At 36.2% G+C, this 18584-nt stretch overlaps 1 protein-coding gene and 1 non-coding gene across 2 annotated transcripts in view; one reads left to right on the top strand and one right to left on the bottom strand.

The window, feature by feature from the left end:
• The window catches only part of DCC (DCC netrin 1 receptor), a 750254-nt gene that overhangs the window by 188834 nt on the left and 542836 nt on the right, over positions 1–18584 (bottom strand). Inside the window, exons 13-14 of the mRNA XM_088019394.1 lie at positions 16071–16212; positions 4935–5045 (exon numbers count right to left, since the gene is read on the bottom strand). Coding sequence (XP_087875520.1) covers positions 4935–5045; positions 16071–16212 — 253 coding nt within the window. The remainder of the gene's footprint in view (positions 1–4934; positions 5046–16070; positions 16213–18584) is intronic.
• Positions 13953–14055, top strand: LOC114205134 (U6 spliceosomal RNA). The gene has a single exon (XR_015767055.1). It is a non-coding gene; the product is annotated as a U6 spliceosomal RNA (small nuclear RNA).

The following is an 18584-nucleotide window of genomic DNA, read 5'->3' on the forward strand; positions in this document are numbered from 1 at the left end:
ACAACAAGCAAACATGCTTTCAGGGAGCCCTGAACAAACAGTGAGGTTTGGCTCTGTAATTACTTTAACAAAACATTCTAATTAAAAGGGCAGTCCATAAGGAACTGGGGTATTTCTCGAAGTTACTGTTGATCTTCACACTGCTCAAGCCAAGCAAAGAATGCAAGAGGAACTATAAAAGTCACAGAAGGAAAGGGGATTGCTTTTAAATATCTGCACTTCCCACTGCTTCTCCTTAGTGACTTGCAGGGCTCATTACCACTCTAATGAGTAGATCACTCCCTTGGAGTTCACCAGGAGACGCAAAAGCAAGAGGGAAAAGTTATGCAACACAGTGCACCTAGGGAGGGCAAACACTGCAGTTCCCTCCCAAAAGAGGTTTCTTTGGCTACTGCAAAGAATGCCTCCCATTAGAGTTGGTTTTCAAAATGACTGCTTCCCCCTTAGCTATAATTTCAGGCAAATCAAAGCAATTCTATATGGAAATTTCTGACTTTAGAACTCAAAACTTTCTTACATTAGCCATGAAAGCTTTAGGAGAAGTGACTTATATCTTATGATTTAAACATGAATAAGTTAAAATGAGATGACTATTTAAAGAAACCCTCTTAACTTAAATATATATATATATATATATTCACATTTATGTATTTATATATGGAAATAGAACAAGCTATCAGGCTGTGTGTTCTTTGGAGCTACTCACAACCACTTCTGAGATTGTCCATTTGTTCAAACATTGATTCCTATCAAGGGTAACACTTTTTAATATTTGCATGATGCATTCAAAGTAAGAAAAACAGGAGGAAAGAAGAGAAATTGAAATCAGTCTAGAGGAGTATCCCAGTGAAAAGAGATTATGGGTCAACAAATTTAAAAGGCCTTAAGACCAAATATGTGTGATCTTATTAATTTCTTACAGCCAATAAAATACTTTGTTTTACAAAGTTAGTAAAACATATCTTTCCCACACTCATATAATTATATGCCCTAAAATGGCTGTTTACATCATGTTTTGAGTGAACAATTTCAGGGCACGCGGGTGGAGCAGTCAGTTCTGACTCTTAATTTTGGCTCAGGTTGTGATCTCAGGCTCCTGAGATCAAGCCCCAGGTCGGGCTCTGTGCTCAGGGCAGAGTCTGTTTGAGACTCTCTCCCCTCCGTCTGCTCCTCCCACTCATGCTCTCTCACACTGTTTCTCTCAAATAAGTATATCTTTAAAAAAAATAAAAGAGTGAACAATTTCAAGTCATAATCCATAACAGTATTATGTACAAGAAGCATCAACTCCATTAGTTTTCTTCTATTAATTTTTTATTTACCTTTTTAGATTGCTAATGTGTACATTATGGACAAGGACAAGAGCTGCCTCAACAATTAAAATCCAAATAAAGAAATGAAAGAATGAGAAAAGATGCATTATTTGAAATGTGTTAAGATAATCAACTGGCAAATGAGTAACACCTGGATGAGTGAGGGCACATTTTACACTAATCGTGGCAGAAATAATTTTCCAAAAGGCATTCTTTTTGAAGAACATTTACTATGCTGTCCCATGCACCCTTCCTTGTAACCTTAGTCGACCTCTTTTTCCTGAAGTTTTTAGTTCAAGTACTGTTTGTTTTCATGAAGTCTTTTCAATTAGGACAGCCGTTATCTGTTTATCTCTCAAGAGAATTGTTCCTATCTCTTTCATGTTTGTACTCCCCATGACTGGGCACACTATGGGTTCTTAATTATATTTCATAATAACTGCATCAATACTCAAGAAAGAAAAAAGTAACCAAGAAGGATGCATGCAGAAGAGGGACATTATTATGCCAAGAGTATAGAAACTTTCAAACAAATCTAATTAAGCAACATTTATTAAGACTTTATTCATGAACACAGCATAGAGATTCTTGATTAAAATAGATGTATGGATTGGATTATATTAAGATTGCATGGATATGAAAAGCACACAGTTAAATAGAAAGTTTGTGCCATCCCAGGGGCTGTGATTTTACATTTTGATTCCACTAGACTGTAAGTCATTTGGAGTGAGGAGAAAGAGCTCATAAGTCAAATGGAGAGCCCCATTCATCCTGGATATTTTATAGGACCTTTGGAAGCTCTGCTCCATTTATTTTCACTCCTTCCAGTAAGAGATATAGTCCCTTAGGTTTGGGTAAATGATATGACCTCGTTTCTTAGAATCTTCTGCCTTGAATCACTATCTTTTATTGTCACTGGGTCAGTTCTAGAGGATTTGTGGAGGCTTTGCTCCGATAATCTATATTAGACATTGGACTCACAAAACTTGGTCCTGAGTTTCAGATCCACAATTGCTAGCTTAGTGACTGGATTAAGTTAGTTAAATTTTCTTAGCTTAATTTATTGTCTTTTAAAAGTCAGCCTAATAATATATGCCTTGTAAAGGTAAGTGAGAGGATAAAAGACAAGTTTATAAACTTTAGAAGTTATTTCTTAAATAAATAGAAAAATAAGGTATTTGTGTAGCTTACCCTGTCTTTATTCTTTAAATAAGACAGAGCACATCCTCATGACTTTAGACCCAGGCCACCCTGATCTTGTTAATACTTCCACCACCAATTGGGCTATAGCTTCAGGATGTCTATTCTTGCTATTCTGCCTGGTGGGCTCGTGCCTGACCTATTCACATGGCTGCCTCCCTCACTACCTTAAGGTCTGTGCTGATATTTTACCCAATCAGAGAGATCTTCTCAACACCCTACATGAAACAGTTCTCCCTAATCTTTCTATTCCCTCTATGATGCTTTATTTTTCTTCATAGCATTTATCACTATCCATCTCTATCTCAATAAAATTTATACTCCTTGAGAGTAGGGACCTTATTTATTCCTTTACCCCTGGTACCTAAAATAATGCCTATTATATATAGACCTTCAAAAAGAAATATATGTTGGATAAATAAATACATGGATGTTCCCTAATCTATTAGTGAAAGATATAAGCTTTATGAAGTATGACTTTGTGTAGCTCTGCAACTTTTCAATTTATAATGCCTAAGACAAGTTAAATAACATCTTCAAAGCCCCAAGTTACTTTTACATAAAATCTGACATTACCTCTAAGGTTGTCCTGAGATGGCCCATGATTATCTAATCTAATCTAATTGTTTATGCTTCAACCAGGGTAATTTCTTCAAAATGCAAATATAATTAAGTCACTATTTAAAAAAAATCCTTTAATGACTTGCTTAGATAAAGCACATTATTGCTTTAATGACATTCTTAGGACAAAGTTCAAAATCCTTAATTTGGTCTTGCCAGATTTAGAATCTGCTATCTTACAAACTGCAACACATGTCATCTATGTGTTTCAGTCTCGATGGTCTTTTTTTTCAGGTCTTGAATAATGTCATGGTCTGTCTTGACTTCAGACCTGCATTCACCTTGCCCTCCACATTTCCTCCCTCAGTCTGTAATGTATGCTTTTGCATAGCAAACTCCTATTCATCCTTCTAGTCTCGGTTTAAATGCAAACCTTCTATATGTCTGTTTGCCTATCAATCTATCTGTTCATTCTATGTTGATAGATCAGATACTACCAACATTCAACCAGGTTTGAACTAGGAAATGGCAATTCCCTATGACTTCACCTGGAATGTCTGTATTTCTTTGCTATGTTCTAAGCTCCACAAGAGAGGGTCCTGCCTTTTATCTACTATTATACTCTCAGAGTTAAGCACAGTGCCCAAGCCTTACTAAGTTCCCTGTAAATATTCTTTAATGTGCCAGTAGGAATTACCATTACTGTAGAAATGGCATTTGTTGCTTGTTTCCTTGCCACATTAATTATTTTATAAAATGGAATCTACGACTATATGAAAATCATGAGCAATGGTGAATTACTTAGGGAAGCAAAAGATCAAGAAGGAGAAAAATGAGATGGAAGAGCTCAAAGAAGAAGGGAGGACAAACCAGAGAAGGGACACTGCAAGTACTGGGACAAGAATAAAAAATGAGGGAAGGAGAGAAAGCAAAAAGGAGAGGGAAAGGAAGGGACATAGCATTTTCACCATGCAGTAACTTGGAGGCCTTCAGGTCTACTAGGGAAGGAATAAGAAGCTTTCAATGTCAGTGATTTAGACAGTCATCTGGTGCCCCACATCTTCAATACATGTGTGTTTATTCTTTTAGCCACTTTTCCTTGGTCCCAGTCTTAATCACTTTGCTTGAAGTTTACTGATCACAACAAACTTCTTTTTCAAGTACCTCTTATTTATTTCTGCTTTATTACTTAGACTTTTTCCTGTCACTTCTATCGCCCATTTCTCTTGAATTTTATTTTCTTATTAGTCATGATATTTTTATTACAAAAGCTATTCTCCTCTGCTAATTTTGAAGGTTTTGCTTATATTTAAATTACTGATATGTGACTTTTATACAAATCTCAGTATCTCATCCACAAATGTCTCAAGACAACTATCAATTAAGTAAATAAGGCAGATTGTGCCTTACATGGAAAAAAAGATGAAGTGTCAAATATTAATGACTATATCACAAGCAAGCAAGAAATATATATTGCTGTGTGGCAGAAGCATCATAAAAGAGCAAGAGAAGCTATGTAAAGTAATTATATTTCATGATTATTTTCAGAAATTGTAGCAGTTCCTGTGAAGAAAATTTTAAGGTTGGTTATTCAATAAGATAAATTTTAAAAATATTATTTCAAATTATCTTGAAAAAGTAACTTATGAAGACTGTAATTAATGCATAATTTTATGTGGCATTGTTGAAGAATCTACTGAGGATTTTGTATTTTGTTTTGTTTTGCTTTGCATGAAAGGATATAAGAGGAATAAATATCCCCAGTGTTGGAATTCATCAACTTCTATTAAGGGAGTCTTTGAAGGTGAGGTAACAAAGAAGATAGAAATCAGAACGATAGTGATTGGAGATAGGTCTTACCATCCAGATCATTCTCAGGAGTCTCTGCTGTGTGCCAGTTGGAAGGTGGTCCAGTGCCATTAACTGTCATGGCCGACACTTGGAAACTGTACTGACTTCCTTTCTCCAGTCCTATGAGAGAATTTTCCATAAAGGGGGGGAAAAAGTTACTGACTAACAAGTATTTCTAGCTAGGTTTCAAGAGTTTTAGTAAAATTTTAACAACAGTATAAACACTTTACATGGTTTGTGATTGTTGTGGTAATTATTATTATTTTGGCCAAAAGGGCAGAAGTACTATGGCAAGAAATCAAATTATTTTTCATATAGTCTCATTTATTTCTTTCTAGTTTATAAAATTGTATCCCTGAAAATAGCTTCTGGGCAGATGCAGAATATAAAATATGAACAATGAAGAAATAACCAAAAATAGCAAGGTTCATTTTTTCTCACAGTCTGCCTGTGAATCAAGAGGCCCACCTATAAATCAAGAGCAGTCATTCTAAAAATTTATGTCTCCATCATTTATTCAAGGTCAGTGATTATGTTTTCTTTGGGCCAAGAAAAAGAATCCAAAGTCACTGCACTTAAGCAGAAAATAGTAGGCTTTTTGTGTTTCAAAACCATCACAAAGCATACTTTGTTTTGCATCACCTTCCATACTAGAAGCATGAAGAAAGTCTATTTCCATGATAACTTGGACATAAAATATTGTACACAGTGATGACATCAGGGCTTAGTTTAGAGAGCACAGCGAACGCAGGTTGATGAGAAGTGGCCCACGTATCACTAGTGTGATATGTATAAATTTTTACCTAAATAACATTCCTTTTAACTAAATCTCAAAGTAGCTCATTACCATGACAGATTATGGTAAAACAAATGACACTTGTTAAAAAACTATGTGACTTTTTTTGAGACATTGAGGACTTGGCTTAAACCAACAAGTCCTTAAACCTCAAGGAGTTGAACAATCTTAATAAAGCTAAAGTGGCATAAATATTTGGTAACAAGAAAAATTCATAAAGAAAATGAAGTATTGGAAAAATGATGCTTATCATGTACAAAGTTACATATTTGTGGATTTTTTTTGCAGAGGCCAGTGAGTAAATCTTGGTCCTAAGGGGAATTTTAATTTATTATTAATTGGAGATAATGTTTTAAGTGATGGTTAAAATGGACTTGTTAATATCCAGGGCAGTTACCTTCAATAAATTGTACTATTAGAGAAGACAATTTGATAAACCCACCCACACAAAAGTATCTATGACACAAAATGCTATCTTCTCAAGAGGCTTCTAAGTTTGTAAGATAGACTAAAGCTCCATGAAGAAATAGACTGAGAATGGTTAACACTGTTGTTGTTTTTGTTATTGCTGGTATTTTAATTGTATATCCATAGATCCCACTACACTGACACATGGAAGGCACACATAAAAAGCAGCTGTTGAAAGATCCACTAAAGCATTGCTTAACACACGTGAAAATATGAGGTTAAAATACAGTAACCAACATCATCAGGTAAGCTGGTGATCACTTTGATTTGTCCCTTAGTTCACATGACATTGATCTTAATTTTTTGACATTTTGCATCCTTTCCTAGGCACCATAGTTGATTACTGAGGCAGAGGAATCATAGAGCTCTCCCAGAAAATTAAAAATAAGGAGAGAATTCTGGGAAGAAATGCTTACCTAATCATTCTAATTCATGACTTTCATAGTGGTCTTATCTGACATAGTTTTAGACCATCAAGAATATTCTTTTGTATTAAGTAAAAATTTAACTTTATTTTCTTTGAAATGGATGGACAATTGTGCTAATACCATCTCCAACAAGGATTGGGAATACCATCTGTGTTGGTCAGTTTTATGTGTCAACTTGGCTCAAGTCCCCACTTTTTAATCAAACACTAATCTAGGTGATGCTGTGAAGGTATTTTATAGATGTGTTTAAAGTCCATATTCAGGTGATTTTAAGTTAGGGATATTTCCTAGATAATGCGGGGGTGGGGGGCTGCTGATTCAACCTGGTGAAAGGTCATAAGAGCAGAAGTAAGGCTTCCCTGAAGAAGAAATTTCACCTGCAGACAGCAACTTCAGCTCAAGAGTTTTGGCCTGCCTTTCCTACTAGCCTGCCCTATAGATTTTGGAATCACCTAGCCAGCTGTCACAATCAATTAAGCCAATTTCTTGTAAAAAATGTCTTAGTACACATCACCACAGGTTCTGTTCCTCTGGTTGAACCCTGACTGACATACCATCTTAACACATGCAATATTTGACATATAAATGGACATTTTTTTGAATGCCCTATATTCTGTTCCATTCACTTGACTTTAAATCAAGTAACTTCTTGTGTGCAGAATCCATCAACTTTTAGTAGGAATGTATTAAAATATCTCACTAGAAAGTAGATATGAGTAGTAAAAATATTTCACTAGAAAGGAGAAAGATTTCTCCTAATTTTGCCAGATTTTTATTTATATACATTGTGTTGAGGATCTGCGAGTATCACTAATTCGGTTTTGAATAACACAAAAACTTATCAACAGTTTGGAGTGTAATTATGAGGCAATTTAGAGACCATCCATCAAGTATTTCCCCAATGGAGTCTTGCCTGATCAGCCTCACCTACTGGTCAGAATATCCCTTTCAACCAGGGAAGAGGAGCTGTTTATATATCCTCTCTGACATCTGTAGTGAAGGTTTAACATGCTGTATACATTAGTGTCTAGGTCACTCTGAAAATCCTGCCAAATTTCCTTGAACTATTACATTTTAGCTTAAAATTTTTTATTTTGCATTTTATTCTAGAATATACCTGTGTAATCTCTCTCACAAGAAACACCTATAAATTCTAGATTAGGTATAAAAAATTAAATATATATATATAATCCTAATATCAAAAGAGATGTTAATTAATGTTTATTCAGATGGCCTGTCTAGTGCTATTTAGATGTATATCTAACAAAGTGATCTTGTAAATAAAACAGGAATACCTTTGGAATGAGAAATTCACCAAGGGAGGACACCTACTCAACTCTTTTCCTTGTTAGAAAAGTTCTTCCTTAGATTGTGCTGAATCTGCTTCATTATAGTATTGTCTACAGACAAAGCCTAGTTTTATACAGCAGGGATAAAAGAAAACTAAATTCCTCTCTTAAAATATCTTTACCCAAGTCTTCTGAATCTATATTCTGCCTTCTGAAACCCGTACCAATGGAATTAAACCTATGACACTCTTCTATGTCTAGAGAAGTGTAGGATGCAGTAAGTAGAACCAGACATTCTGGATATTACCTTCAGAATTCTAGGTTGCAAATGTTCCTGCTTCTTTGTTGTGAGGGGTATTTGCCAGGGCATGTTTTAGATGTACTGAAAGGTCTTTTAATCTCAATTTCCCCTATAAAGTAATTAGGTAATAATTGTTTTTCCATCTTATAATATTCTTTTGAGAATCAAATGACAAACTGCTTTTAAAATAATTTATATAATTAAGCATTTACTAGATATAAAGATAACATTTGCAAATTATTTCCTGACTTGATTTTCACATACTCTACGATTTTGCCACAGAATACATTATTACTCTCAGTCTGGAGATAAGGACAAGGTTCAGAGAAATTAAGCAAGGTTACTATGTGGAGCTTCAATCACAACCTGGACTGTTCTTGGGTGAAGACTCTTGGTTCTGTCCTGTCTCCTGTTGGGGCCCCAGGAACATTCTCTTTGGAGACCTACCTGGCCAAGGCTGGGACTTAAGAGGGATGTCAGTAGCAAACATAAAGTCCTGTGCAAATATGCAAGGAATTTTTGTTTAAAATGGTTACATCCAGAACTGAGAAATGAACAGGCAGGCAGGAAAGAATCCATGATTCTATAATTTTAACAATGGATCAATGTAAGAGTTCAATAAAACTTAAAATTCAGGGTAGAGTTAAGTTTTTCTCTCACTTAGAAAAAATGTTGCCATTTGAAAGAGGAGGTGTCTTCAAAAGTTATAACAACAATCACCATGAACAAGCAATTTTCTGAGCCCCAAACCTGATAGCTGATATCTAAAGATCTTTCAGAACAGTATCTATATATCATCTATCTATCTATCTATCTATCATCTATCATCTATCTATCTATCATCTATCATCTATCATCTATTATCTATTATCTATCTATCTATCTATCTATCTATCTATCTATCTACCTATCTATCTATCTATCTATCATCTATCCATCCATTCATTCATTCACTGAAGCGGGGTAAAGGGAAATCTCTTTGTAATCAAAAGCTTTTTTGTGTGTGTATTTCTATTGTTTTTTGGGATGTGTTTCCTGTGTTGAGCCAGTAGAAAATTTTTAAATTTTTTTAAAGAAATAGGTAGAAAAGCTTTGATTTAATTTCTTCTAGAGTTATGCAGCTCCTTTAGCTGCAAAGCTAATGTTCAATTTTTACTATCGAACAGATACCTTTTTCAATTGTGCATTATTCCACTTTATTCATTCCACTTTGTGTATCCCTTTATACACACAAAATCACACATTCATTGTCTGTGGTCGGCAACACATTACTCACAGCTTCAGAGCTAGGAGTATAGGTTTTCAATTCAGGCAAAATTAGTTTTACTCCACAGCTCATGAGGTATATTACCTTGAAAAGCTTGCTTACCCTCCCTCTTTGCCTAAATGTTCTCATTAATAAAATGGGAATATATACATAAAAAATTGTTACAAAGACTAAATTTGAAAAAAAATACATAAAGTGTTTTTTCCTATAGAGGTTTTTCAGCTTTGTCAAGGTATACTTAATACACCAAAAACTGGACATACTTAATGTATACATTTTGATGAGTTCGGACAGATGCATACATCCATGAGACCACCACCACAATCAAGGTAATAAAGATATCCACAACTTCCCAAAGATTTCTCGTGTCCTTTTTTTTTTTTTTTTTTGTAATGGTAGAAACGCTTAGCATGGGATCTATTTTCTTAACACTGTTTAAGCGCACAATACAGTATTGTTGTATAGCAGATCTCTAGGATTTATTCATGATATATAACTGTCACTTTACACCCATTGAACTTCCCATTTCACCCTTCCATCTCCTGTGGCAACCACCATTCTATTCTCTTCTTTCATGAGTTTGACTATTTTATTGATTTTCATTTTTATTTTTTTTAAAGATCTTATTTATTCATTTGACAGAGAGAGAGAGCATAAGCAGGCAGAGTAGAAGGCAGAAGGGGAGGGAGAAGCAGGCTCCCCGCTGAGCAAGGAGCCCGACATGGGGCTCGATCCCACCTGGGATCACGACCTGCCACGAAGGCAGTTGCTTAACCAACTGAGCCACCCAGGCGCCCCAAGTTTGACTATTTTAGATAGATCATATAAAAGGAATCATGCAGTATTTGTCCTTCTGTGACTGACTTATTTCACTTAGCATAAGGTCTTCCAGGTCCATCTATGTTGTTGCAAATGGCAGGCTTTCCTTATTTTTTTTAAGACTCAATAATATTCCATTGTGTATCTATTTTTACCACATTTTCTTTATCCATTTGTCAGTCAGTGGACATTTGAATTATTTGTCTATGTTGGCTGTTGTGAATAGTGCTACAATGAACGTGTGAGTGCACATACCTCTTCTAGATCCTGATTTTAATTCTTTTGGTATGTTCCCAGGTGCAGAATAGCTGGATCATATGGCAGTTCTATTTTTAATTTTTTAAAGAAACTCCATACTGTTTTCAACATAGTGGCTGTTGTCAAAGTTCATGTTGGTATTATTGTTGTAAATGTTAAAATCAATTTTAATACTAATGATCTTTTACAGATTCATATGATAGCCAGAGTCATTCACAATACAAAGAGCTAAAGATGACAATATTGTGTAGTACAAGGAGTACATAAGTAGGAGTTGAAATGCCTACAATCTAGTTGGTAGATCTTAGCAACGTCGCTCTTCAGATCTCCAGTTACCTCTTCTGCAAAACAAGGGCTGTGCACGAGATGAATGGTGTGTTTCCCACTCTGTTTGTCAGGGACAATAGGTCAATCTCAATGTGTATGTGTGTATGTGGGGGTGGGCGTGTGTGTGCATGCTTGTGCATGTGTGTTTTCTAGCTGCTTCTAAGTATAATTTGGTGTAAGTAGCAATGCTTTCCTTAGCTGTAAAAAAATGTATTGTTGAAAGCAGATTGTCTTCTGCCTGTTTCTATCCCCAACACTAAATGCCTTCAAGCTCTGTAATTCTGTTCTATTTCTAATTTTATAGGGCTTATGGTAAGAGATGGTGCATTATTCAAAGAATATAATTGCCCTTTATTCCCCTAATGTTAACCTTGTTATAAAATTCTGTGCTATTGTTTCATTTTTCAGTCCATAAAATACCAATGCATGTTTATGTTTATTCTATATTGGCCATGAAACACAAGGAAACTCTCAAATTCAATTCAAAATAACCTTCTCTGAAGAGCACTCAAAAATTAAAAACAACACTTTAAAATTTAGTTGACATGGGATCCCACAATGAAACTGATAGCAGTGATTTAAAATCCTTGTTATAACTCTGAATTACTTTGTTACTGCAGATGCCTCATTATCCTAGTAAAAAACACACACAACAAAAAACACCTGTCTAACAGAAAGATTGTAAAAAAAATGTTTTAGTCTCTACACCTGAATATTTATATCATCTAAATAAAGCATTCTGGCATTTCCAATGTTCTAACAGACAAATCAATATATCCACATATCTTAAAGGTATTGGAAACATGGGGTCAAATTCTGTACATTCTAAAGTACTGCAGATTCATACAGAAAATCAATTACTTCTGCAAACTAGGAATTGCATAAATTACTAAATATGTCCTGGGGACAAGTCAAAACCACAGCCACTCTACCAGTGTGTAGTACTTTCTGGTTCCTTGATGCTTTGTAGCACTGAAGACATTCCCACAACATCTAGAAATGCAACAGGCATTACCGAAGTTGGGTCACACATCAGGGGAGAGCAAGGCAGAGGCTCAGCAAAACATGTTTTTAATGTTTTAAGGATATGAGACTATTCTCTGAAGACATCTATTTCTTCATTTCAAATTAAAAATGAAGTCTGTGTGACTTTGTTTTATAATAAATATCATGTAAAAACTTACAAACATAATTGCCCAGATTGTTTGTCTTCCCAAACTCACTTTATAATTATTGAAATGAAGAAGGAACAGTTACAAATAAAGGATTCAAATTTGGAGCCCAGATTCGCACGAATCTATGAAGATGGGAATGGGCATTTGTGAGCTATTCCAATAACAAGCTAATTAATTCATCCTATTTCTTTGCTTTTGGCCAGAATGGTATTAAACCAGAGTGGTAATGGGTTATATCTCATGCTAATTAAAAGCTCTAATTGTCCCATATATTTTAGATGAATTAAAATATAGGAATATAGGACTGAATTATTTATTTTTGAATAAAGTTTATTAGAGACTATAATTAAAAATGATTGTCCTTCAGAGGAAAAATAAAGGGAGTCTTTAGAGAGTTGAATAGTGTCTACCTCAAAACTCATGTATACCTGGAATTCAGAATGTGACCTTACTTGGAAATAGCATCTTTATAAATATAATTAGTTAAGGATCTTGAGATGAAACCATCCTAGATTTAGAGTGGGGTCTAGCCAATGACTGGTATCCTTATGCAGAGATAGGAGAGGCACATCTATAGGCCAAGGAATGACAAGGATTGCCAGCAACCACCAGAGGTTAGGAGAGAAACATGGATGAGTTTTCTCTCAGAACCTCCAGAAGGAACCATCCCTGCTGACACTTTTATTTCAGACTTTTGGCTTTTTTTTTTTTTTTAAGTGATTTCACTTTCCGTAGAGTGAAGGTCCTAAATGTTTGTATATTTAGGGAGTCAGAATCTTTGATAATACTGAGTTGAATGTATTAAATTCCATTTGCCATATACATCATAAATACTAAACAGTCACACCAGCAGTTTTTTTTGGCCATGTGGCTACTATTCTTTATTTTCTGGACTGTTCACCATTTAGCTGTTCAGTGGGCATAGAATTGGCTTTAGTGGGAGGAATTTTCAATTTTGATAACCAAAAGTCATAATATGACATCAGAGTCTTGAATTTTTGTTTTTCACCTTATATATACAATTTTAAAACACATATTTTATTGTTGTTACAAATGTAAGTAACAATCACTATCAATATTTTGGTATGCATATATTACTCTAAATATTTTCCTAAAATTCATATTTTTTATTTATAAATATGGACTCACACATTAATGTTGATTTAAAGTTTAGTTATTCATGTAACAGTATTTTTTAAATATCTAATATGTGATTTAGTATTTTTACATTGTTTCATTTCAATAGATATACAGTATTCCATGATATGATTTTGACATTTTTTAGGTAACTGCCTATATTTGGATACTTGAGGTCTTTTTTTCTTATAATTTGCTTAAAGTAACAGTGCAGTGCACATGTTTATAGTTAAAAACTTTGCAGAAAATATGGCTGAAGAATTGGAATAAATTCCTAGTAGAAAACTTAAATCATACATCTATGAAGTTCTCTCTCTCTCATTCTCTCTCTCACACACATGTATTTACACCTGTGTATAACACATATCTCCATATTGCTTTCCAGAGAGATTCTAGAATCTTCTGGCCCACAGCAGTATATGAGTATTCATTATTTCTCTCATATGCTTTCCAGAACAGGGTATTATCATTCGTTTATATCTTTATTACCTTAATCAAAAGAAAATGCTAACTCATTTTTGTTCCAATTTGCATTTCTCTACTAATGAGTTTGAACATTTTATCCTGCATATTGGCTATTTATAGTCCTATAAATTGAGTATCCAATCCTTAGTTTTTCAATTGGAACACTCATCCTTTAATTAATTATTGTACAAAAATTTTATTTTATATTTTTAACCTTTTTCATTTGAGAAGGAAAATAAATTAAAAAAAAAGGTTTCAGGGCTTCAAATGCCAATATCTACTAAAAAATAAGGCATGGGGCTTGCTCCAGGAGCACATATACTAAAACTGGAGTGATACAGAGATTAGCACAGCCCCTGTATGATGATGACTTGAAATTCGTGAAGCATTTCACATTTGTATGATATAGATTAAAATTTTAAGGAAGTAGATCCTAAGAGTTCTCAACACAAGGAAATTTTTTTCTTTTTCTCTTTATCTATCTAATATAATGGCTGCTAACCAAACTGACAGGGGCAGTCATTTCACAATAAACAAAATTCAAACCATTACGTTGTATACCTTAAACTTACACAGTGACATAAAACTGGGGGGAAAAGGCTTGGATATAATTATCCTTAGAGGGTCTTCTTCTAGTCTAATATGATATCTTCGGAATTATACTAAAAACTTTTCAGCAAGATTTTTTCCCAATCTTGGTGATTTCTTTCAAAAGAAACTATATGTTGTACTAAGTATCCCATTGAGCACATACGCCTCACCTCAACTTCAGTTATCGTTATCTTCTTCCCATAACTTCATCAGGAAAGAAGACATAGGATCTTGGCTTTTCTTAAGCTTTTTAAATGATGTGGTAGAGTGCCATAACTTCCGCTTACAGGCAGTAATATCTGCCTAAGAGATTTTGTCCAGATATAAAACAAGTAATGTGATTTTTGACAACCTACCTTGGAAGCATTCTCACCATTAGGCTAAAATTTTATTGGCATAAAAGAAAAAAAAACCTGAGGGGGAAAATAACCTGAGGGGAAAAAACAGGTTTTGACCAAGTCTCAGAGTATGGGCTGAACAAGTAGCTTAAAATGTGTGCTGTGTGTGTGTGTACACACTATGATTTCAAATGGAAATTTACTGAGTATGTGGTATAGACAAAGGAGTAAATAAGGGGTTACTTTCTTCTTTTCTCATTCACAGTGATAATTTATTTATTAGCTGTAAGTTATGAGTTTGAGTTTGTGTATTTTCCTGGACCCAGTTTATGTGCCATGCCAGATTGCTCAACTTCACCCATCAGTTCTTATCATGAGCCACTGCTATATGATTTGCTTTCCAAGTTCCTGGCAATAGTTCATGCTCTTGTTAGAGCTATAAAGCCCTCTTGAGTGCTGTTGCTACCTTAGACCAAGCAATCATCATATAAAGTATTTACGGACAAGGAGAGAATTCTGTGTCCGCATACTCACTGGATGCTCTGACTTCTCAGGTGCTGTTTGGAGATGCAGAATAGGTAACAGCCTATTGGCGGACTTTGACCAATGACAGGGTTCCTATCCAGCCACTGATTGTGATACATAGTACTTCAGGTGGCCTCTCAGGAGACACCCCGGGGAGGCCGAGCAAACTCTGGGCTTTTCTAAACTTGTGGCCAGCTCAATGATATGCCAGCATCATTGATTTCTCTTCTCCCCTGCTCACTTTCTTTGTTCCCTCACTGGTGCTTTCCTAGGCTTGCACCCCCCAAGAGGCATTACCTTGAAAGCATACCTCAGACTCTGTTTTCTAGGAACCTGGCCTGACATGAATTAAGGGTTCCAATAGTTAAAATAAACACATGATTTTTCATTTTATAAAATAAAACACATATTCTCTAAATACTGCACAGAAACTGGGTGCAGTTTTCATAAAGAAGCTTGACTTACTATGAGTTCCACCAATATTGCTACAAAAGTGAATTTACTTTCATGTTTATGGAAAGTAGAATAATCCGCTTATTTCCCAAACTACCCTTCTCCACATTTTTCAACCCCATCCTCACTGCTGGAGATTAGGGGAAGGAGGGATTGAAGTGACTTAAACTTGGAACTATTTGATTAGATGGCTTTTTAAGGTTATTAGTTAAAAAGTTAAAAGTTATTTGACAAGAGGAGCTGTTGTTGAATCAGCAATGCTGAGAAACTAATATGGATAAACAAATCTGATCCATTTATTAAGACGATGATCCAGAAGCAAAATAGGTACTGAAAGCATTATAGAGAATATTGAGTTAAAAATATAAAGGTTATTTTTGTTCGGACCCATAACGTCACCTGTCAGGAAACAAACAAAAAAAATGTTCCCTTGAAGTGAGAGTATATTTTATTCCTAAAGCATTTAATTCATCAAAACCTTGCAACACTACACCGTGTGAACACTGACCTGTGAAGAGGTACCAGAGGTTGTTGGGCTCCAATGTTTCCATCTCACCCCTGCGGGTCGTCTTTCTGTGTCGAATTTTATAGCCGGTAATAAATCCATTTTGTGTGCCTGACGGAGGAGGCAGCCAGCTTACTTTGATACTCTGCAAAATAATCGATGTAAATTAAAACACTGGAGAAAATAAGGACAACAGAATGGGGTCAAAAAATGACCCAAAACTAAGTGTGAATAAAGCAGAGAGGCAGGAAGTGCTAGGGATTACCCCATAGAACCAGATTAAACCCATTCTTACTACCTGACAGTATTCCTCTTTGTATGATTTTGACAAAAATGCACAATTCATTTCATTGATTACATGCATTATCCCCTCTCCTTTGTAAATGCCACCAAAATGACAGTAAAATATTCTAAAGGGTATAAACTTATAAGGAAATAGAGAATAGGAGTCTAATGGATGAGAGATTTTAAAACATATTTAAGAGGTGCACACTGAGGGAAAGCAGAAAGATGAAACCTAAATTACCCTTTAAGAGATATTAATGAGGCAGAGGAACAAGATGGCGGAGGATTGGAGACCTAAATTTTGTCTTGTCCCAGGAATTCAGCTAGATAGGGATCAAACCATTCTGAACACCTACGAACTCAACAGGAGAGCAAAGAAAAGAATAGCAACAGCTCTCTGGACAGAGAAGCAACCACTTTCTGGAAGGTAGGACGTGCGGAGAAGTGAATCCGAGGCGATATTCGGGAGGATAGACAGCGGGGGAGGGGGCCTCCGTCGGCCGCTTCTGGCAAGTGCTAGAGCCGCGGAGCACAAAATCGGACCTTTTAGAAGTCGGCTCCGCTGAGGGATGTCGCTGCAGTGGCTAAGCGGGGGTGGAACCCTCGCGGGACAGTGTGGTCTCAGGACCCTCGGGGTCACAGAAAGACTGGGGGTGCCTGAGTGCAGCAGAGCTCCCGGGTATCAGAGCGGGGAAGCCGGCTGCAGAGACGGAGCCGAGGCGCGGGCTCTCAGCTCGGGGTGGCCTTAAACTGTGATCCGCGGCACAGTTGGGCCATTGCTCCTCCAGCAGGGACCCAACAAGCGGCAGAGCCAGGGAGACTCCCCTTCCTCCCCGGGGAGGAGCGGCACGGGAGCGCACCGCAGGGATCTGCTGGGTTTGGAGACTCCACACGGGGTCGGGTGCCGGAGATAGAAACACTCGGTCACAGGCCAGGTGAGCACGGAGCGCGGCCAGAGACCGGGGAGATGGGAGGGACTGACTGGTTTTCTCTGGGGGCTCCCTGAGGAGTGGGGTCCCAAGTTCTCAGCTCCTCCGGGCGGAGATTGGGAGTCCGCCATTTTCACTCTCGTCCTCCAAAGCTGTACGGAGAGCTTGCAGGGAACAAAAGCTCCTGAGAGCAAACCCGAGCAGATTGCTTAGCCGGGACTCACAAGGGCGGGGCAATTCCGCCTCCGGCAAAGACATTTGGGAACCACGGCAACAGGCGCCTCCCCCAGAAGACCAGCACGAACAGCCAGCAAGCCAAGACCAAGTTTACCGATCAAGGAGAATGGGAAACTCCAGCGCTAGGGGAATACTGCACATAGAATGCATGGCTTTTTTACCATGATTCTTTAGTCTTTCAAAGTTAATTTTTTTAATTTTCTTTTTTTTTTGAATTTTTCTTTTTCCCTTTTTGAACCAACATCTTATTAATCCCTTTTTTAAAAGTCTTTTTTATTTTTCATTTTTACACTCATATTCTATCCCTTCATAGTAGTTAACCTTATTTTTGGTATATATATATATAAGTTCTCTCTTTAAACTTTTGGGATGCAGGTCCTTCTAATAGACCAAAATATACCCTAAATCTCTAGTGTATGGCTTTGTTCTAGTCTCCTGCCTGATCACATTCTCTCCCTTTTTTTTAATTCCTCTTTTTTCTTTTTTCAACCAACTTCTTATCAATTCCTTTTATAAAATCTTTTATAACTTTCATCTTTACAGTCATCTTCCATCCCTTCATCCTATTTATCCTTATTTTTGTACATATATAAGTTTTTCTTTCTTTAAAATTTTGGGAGGCACTTTCTTCTAACAGACCAAATTACACCCAAAATCTAGTGTGTGGCACTGATCTATGCACCAGGATGATCATATTTGATCATATTCTTTTTTTTTTCTTTCTTTCCCTTTCTTTTCCCCCGGTTTCAGGTCTCTTCTGATTTGTTCAGTGTGTATTTGTCTGGGGTCATTGTTACCCTGTTAGCATTTTGTTCTCTCATTCACCTATTCTCTGGACAAAATGACAAGATGGAAAAAATCACGTCAAAAAAAAAAGAACAAGAGACAGTACCGACTGCCAGGGACCTAATCAGTACGGACATTAGTAAGATGTTGGAACTAGAGTTCAGAATGATGATTTTAAAGATACTAGCTGGGCTTGAAAAAAGCATGGAAGATATTAGAGAAACACTTTCTGGAGAAATGAAAGAACTAAAATCTAACCAAGTCGAAATCAAAAAGGCTA

This window comes from Eumetopias jubatus, unplaced genomic scaffold (genome assembly GCF_037043125.1).
Source record: "Eumetopias jubatus isolate StellerSeaLion01/CBP00866 unplaced genomic scaffold, mEumJub1_p1.0 scaffold_16, whole genome shotgun sequence".
Lineage (NCBI taxonomy): Eukaryota > Metazoa > Chordata > Mammalia > Carnivora > Otariidae > Eumetopias > Eumetopias jubatus.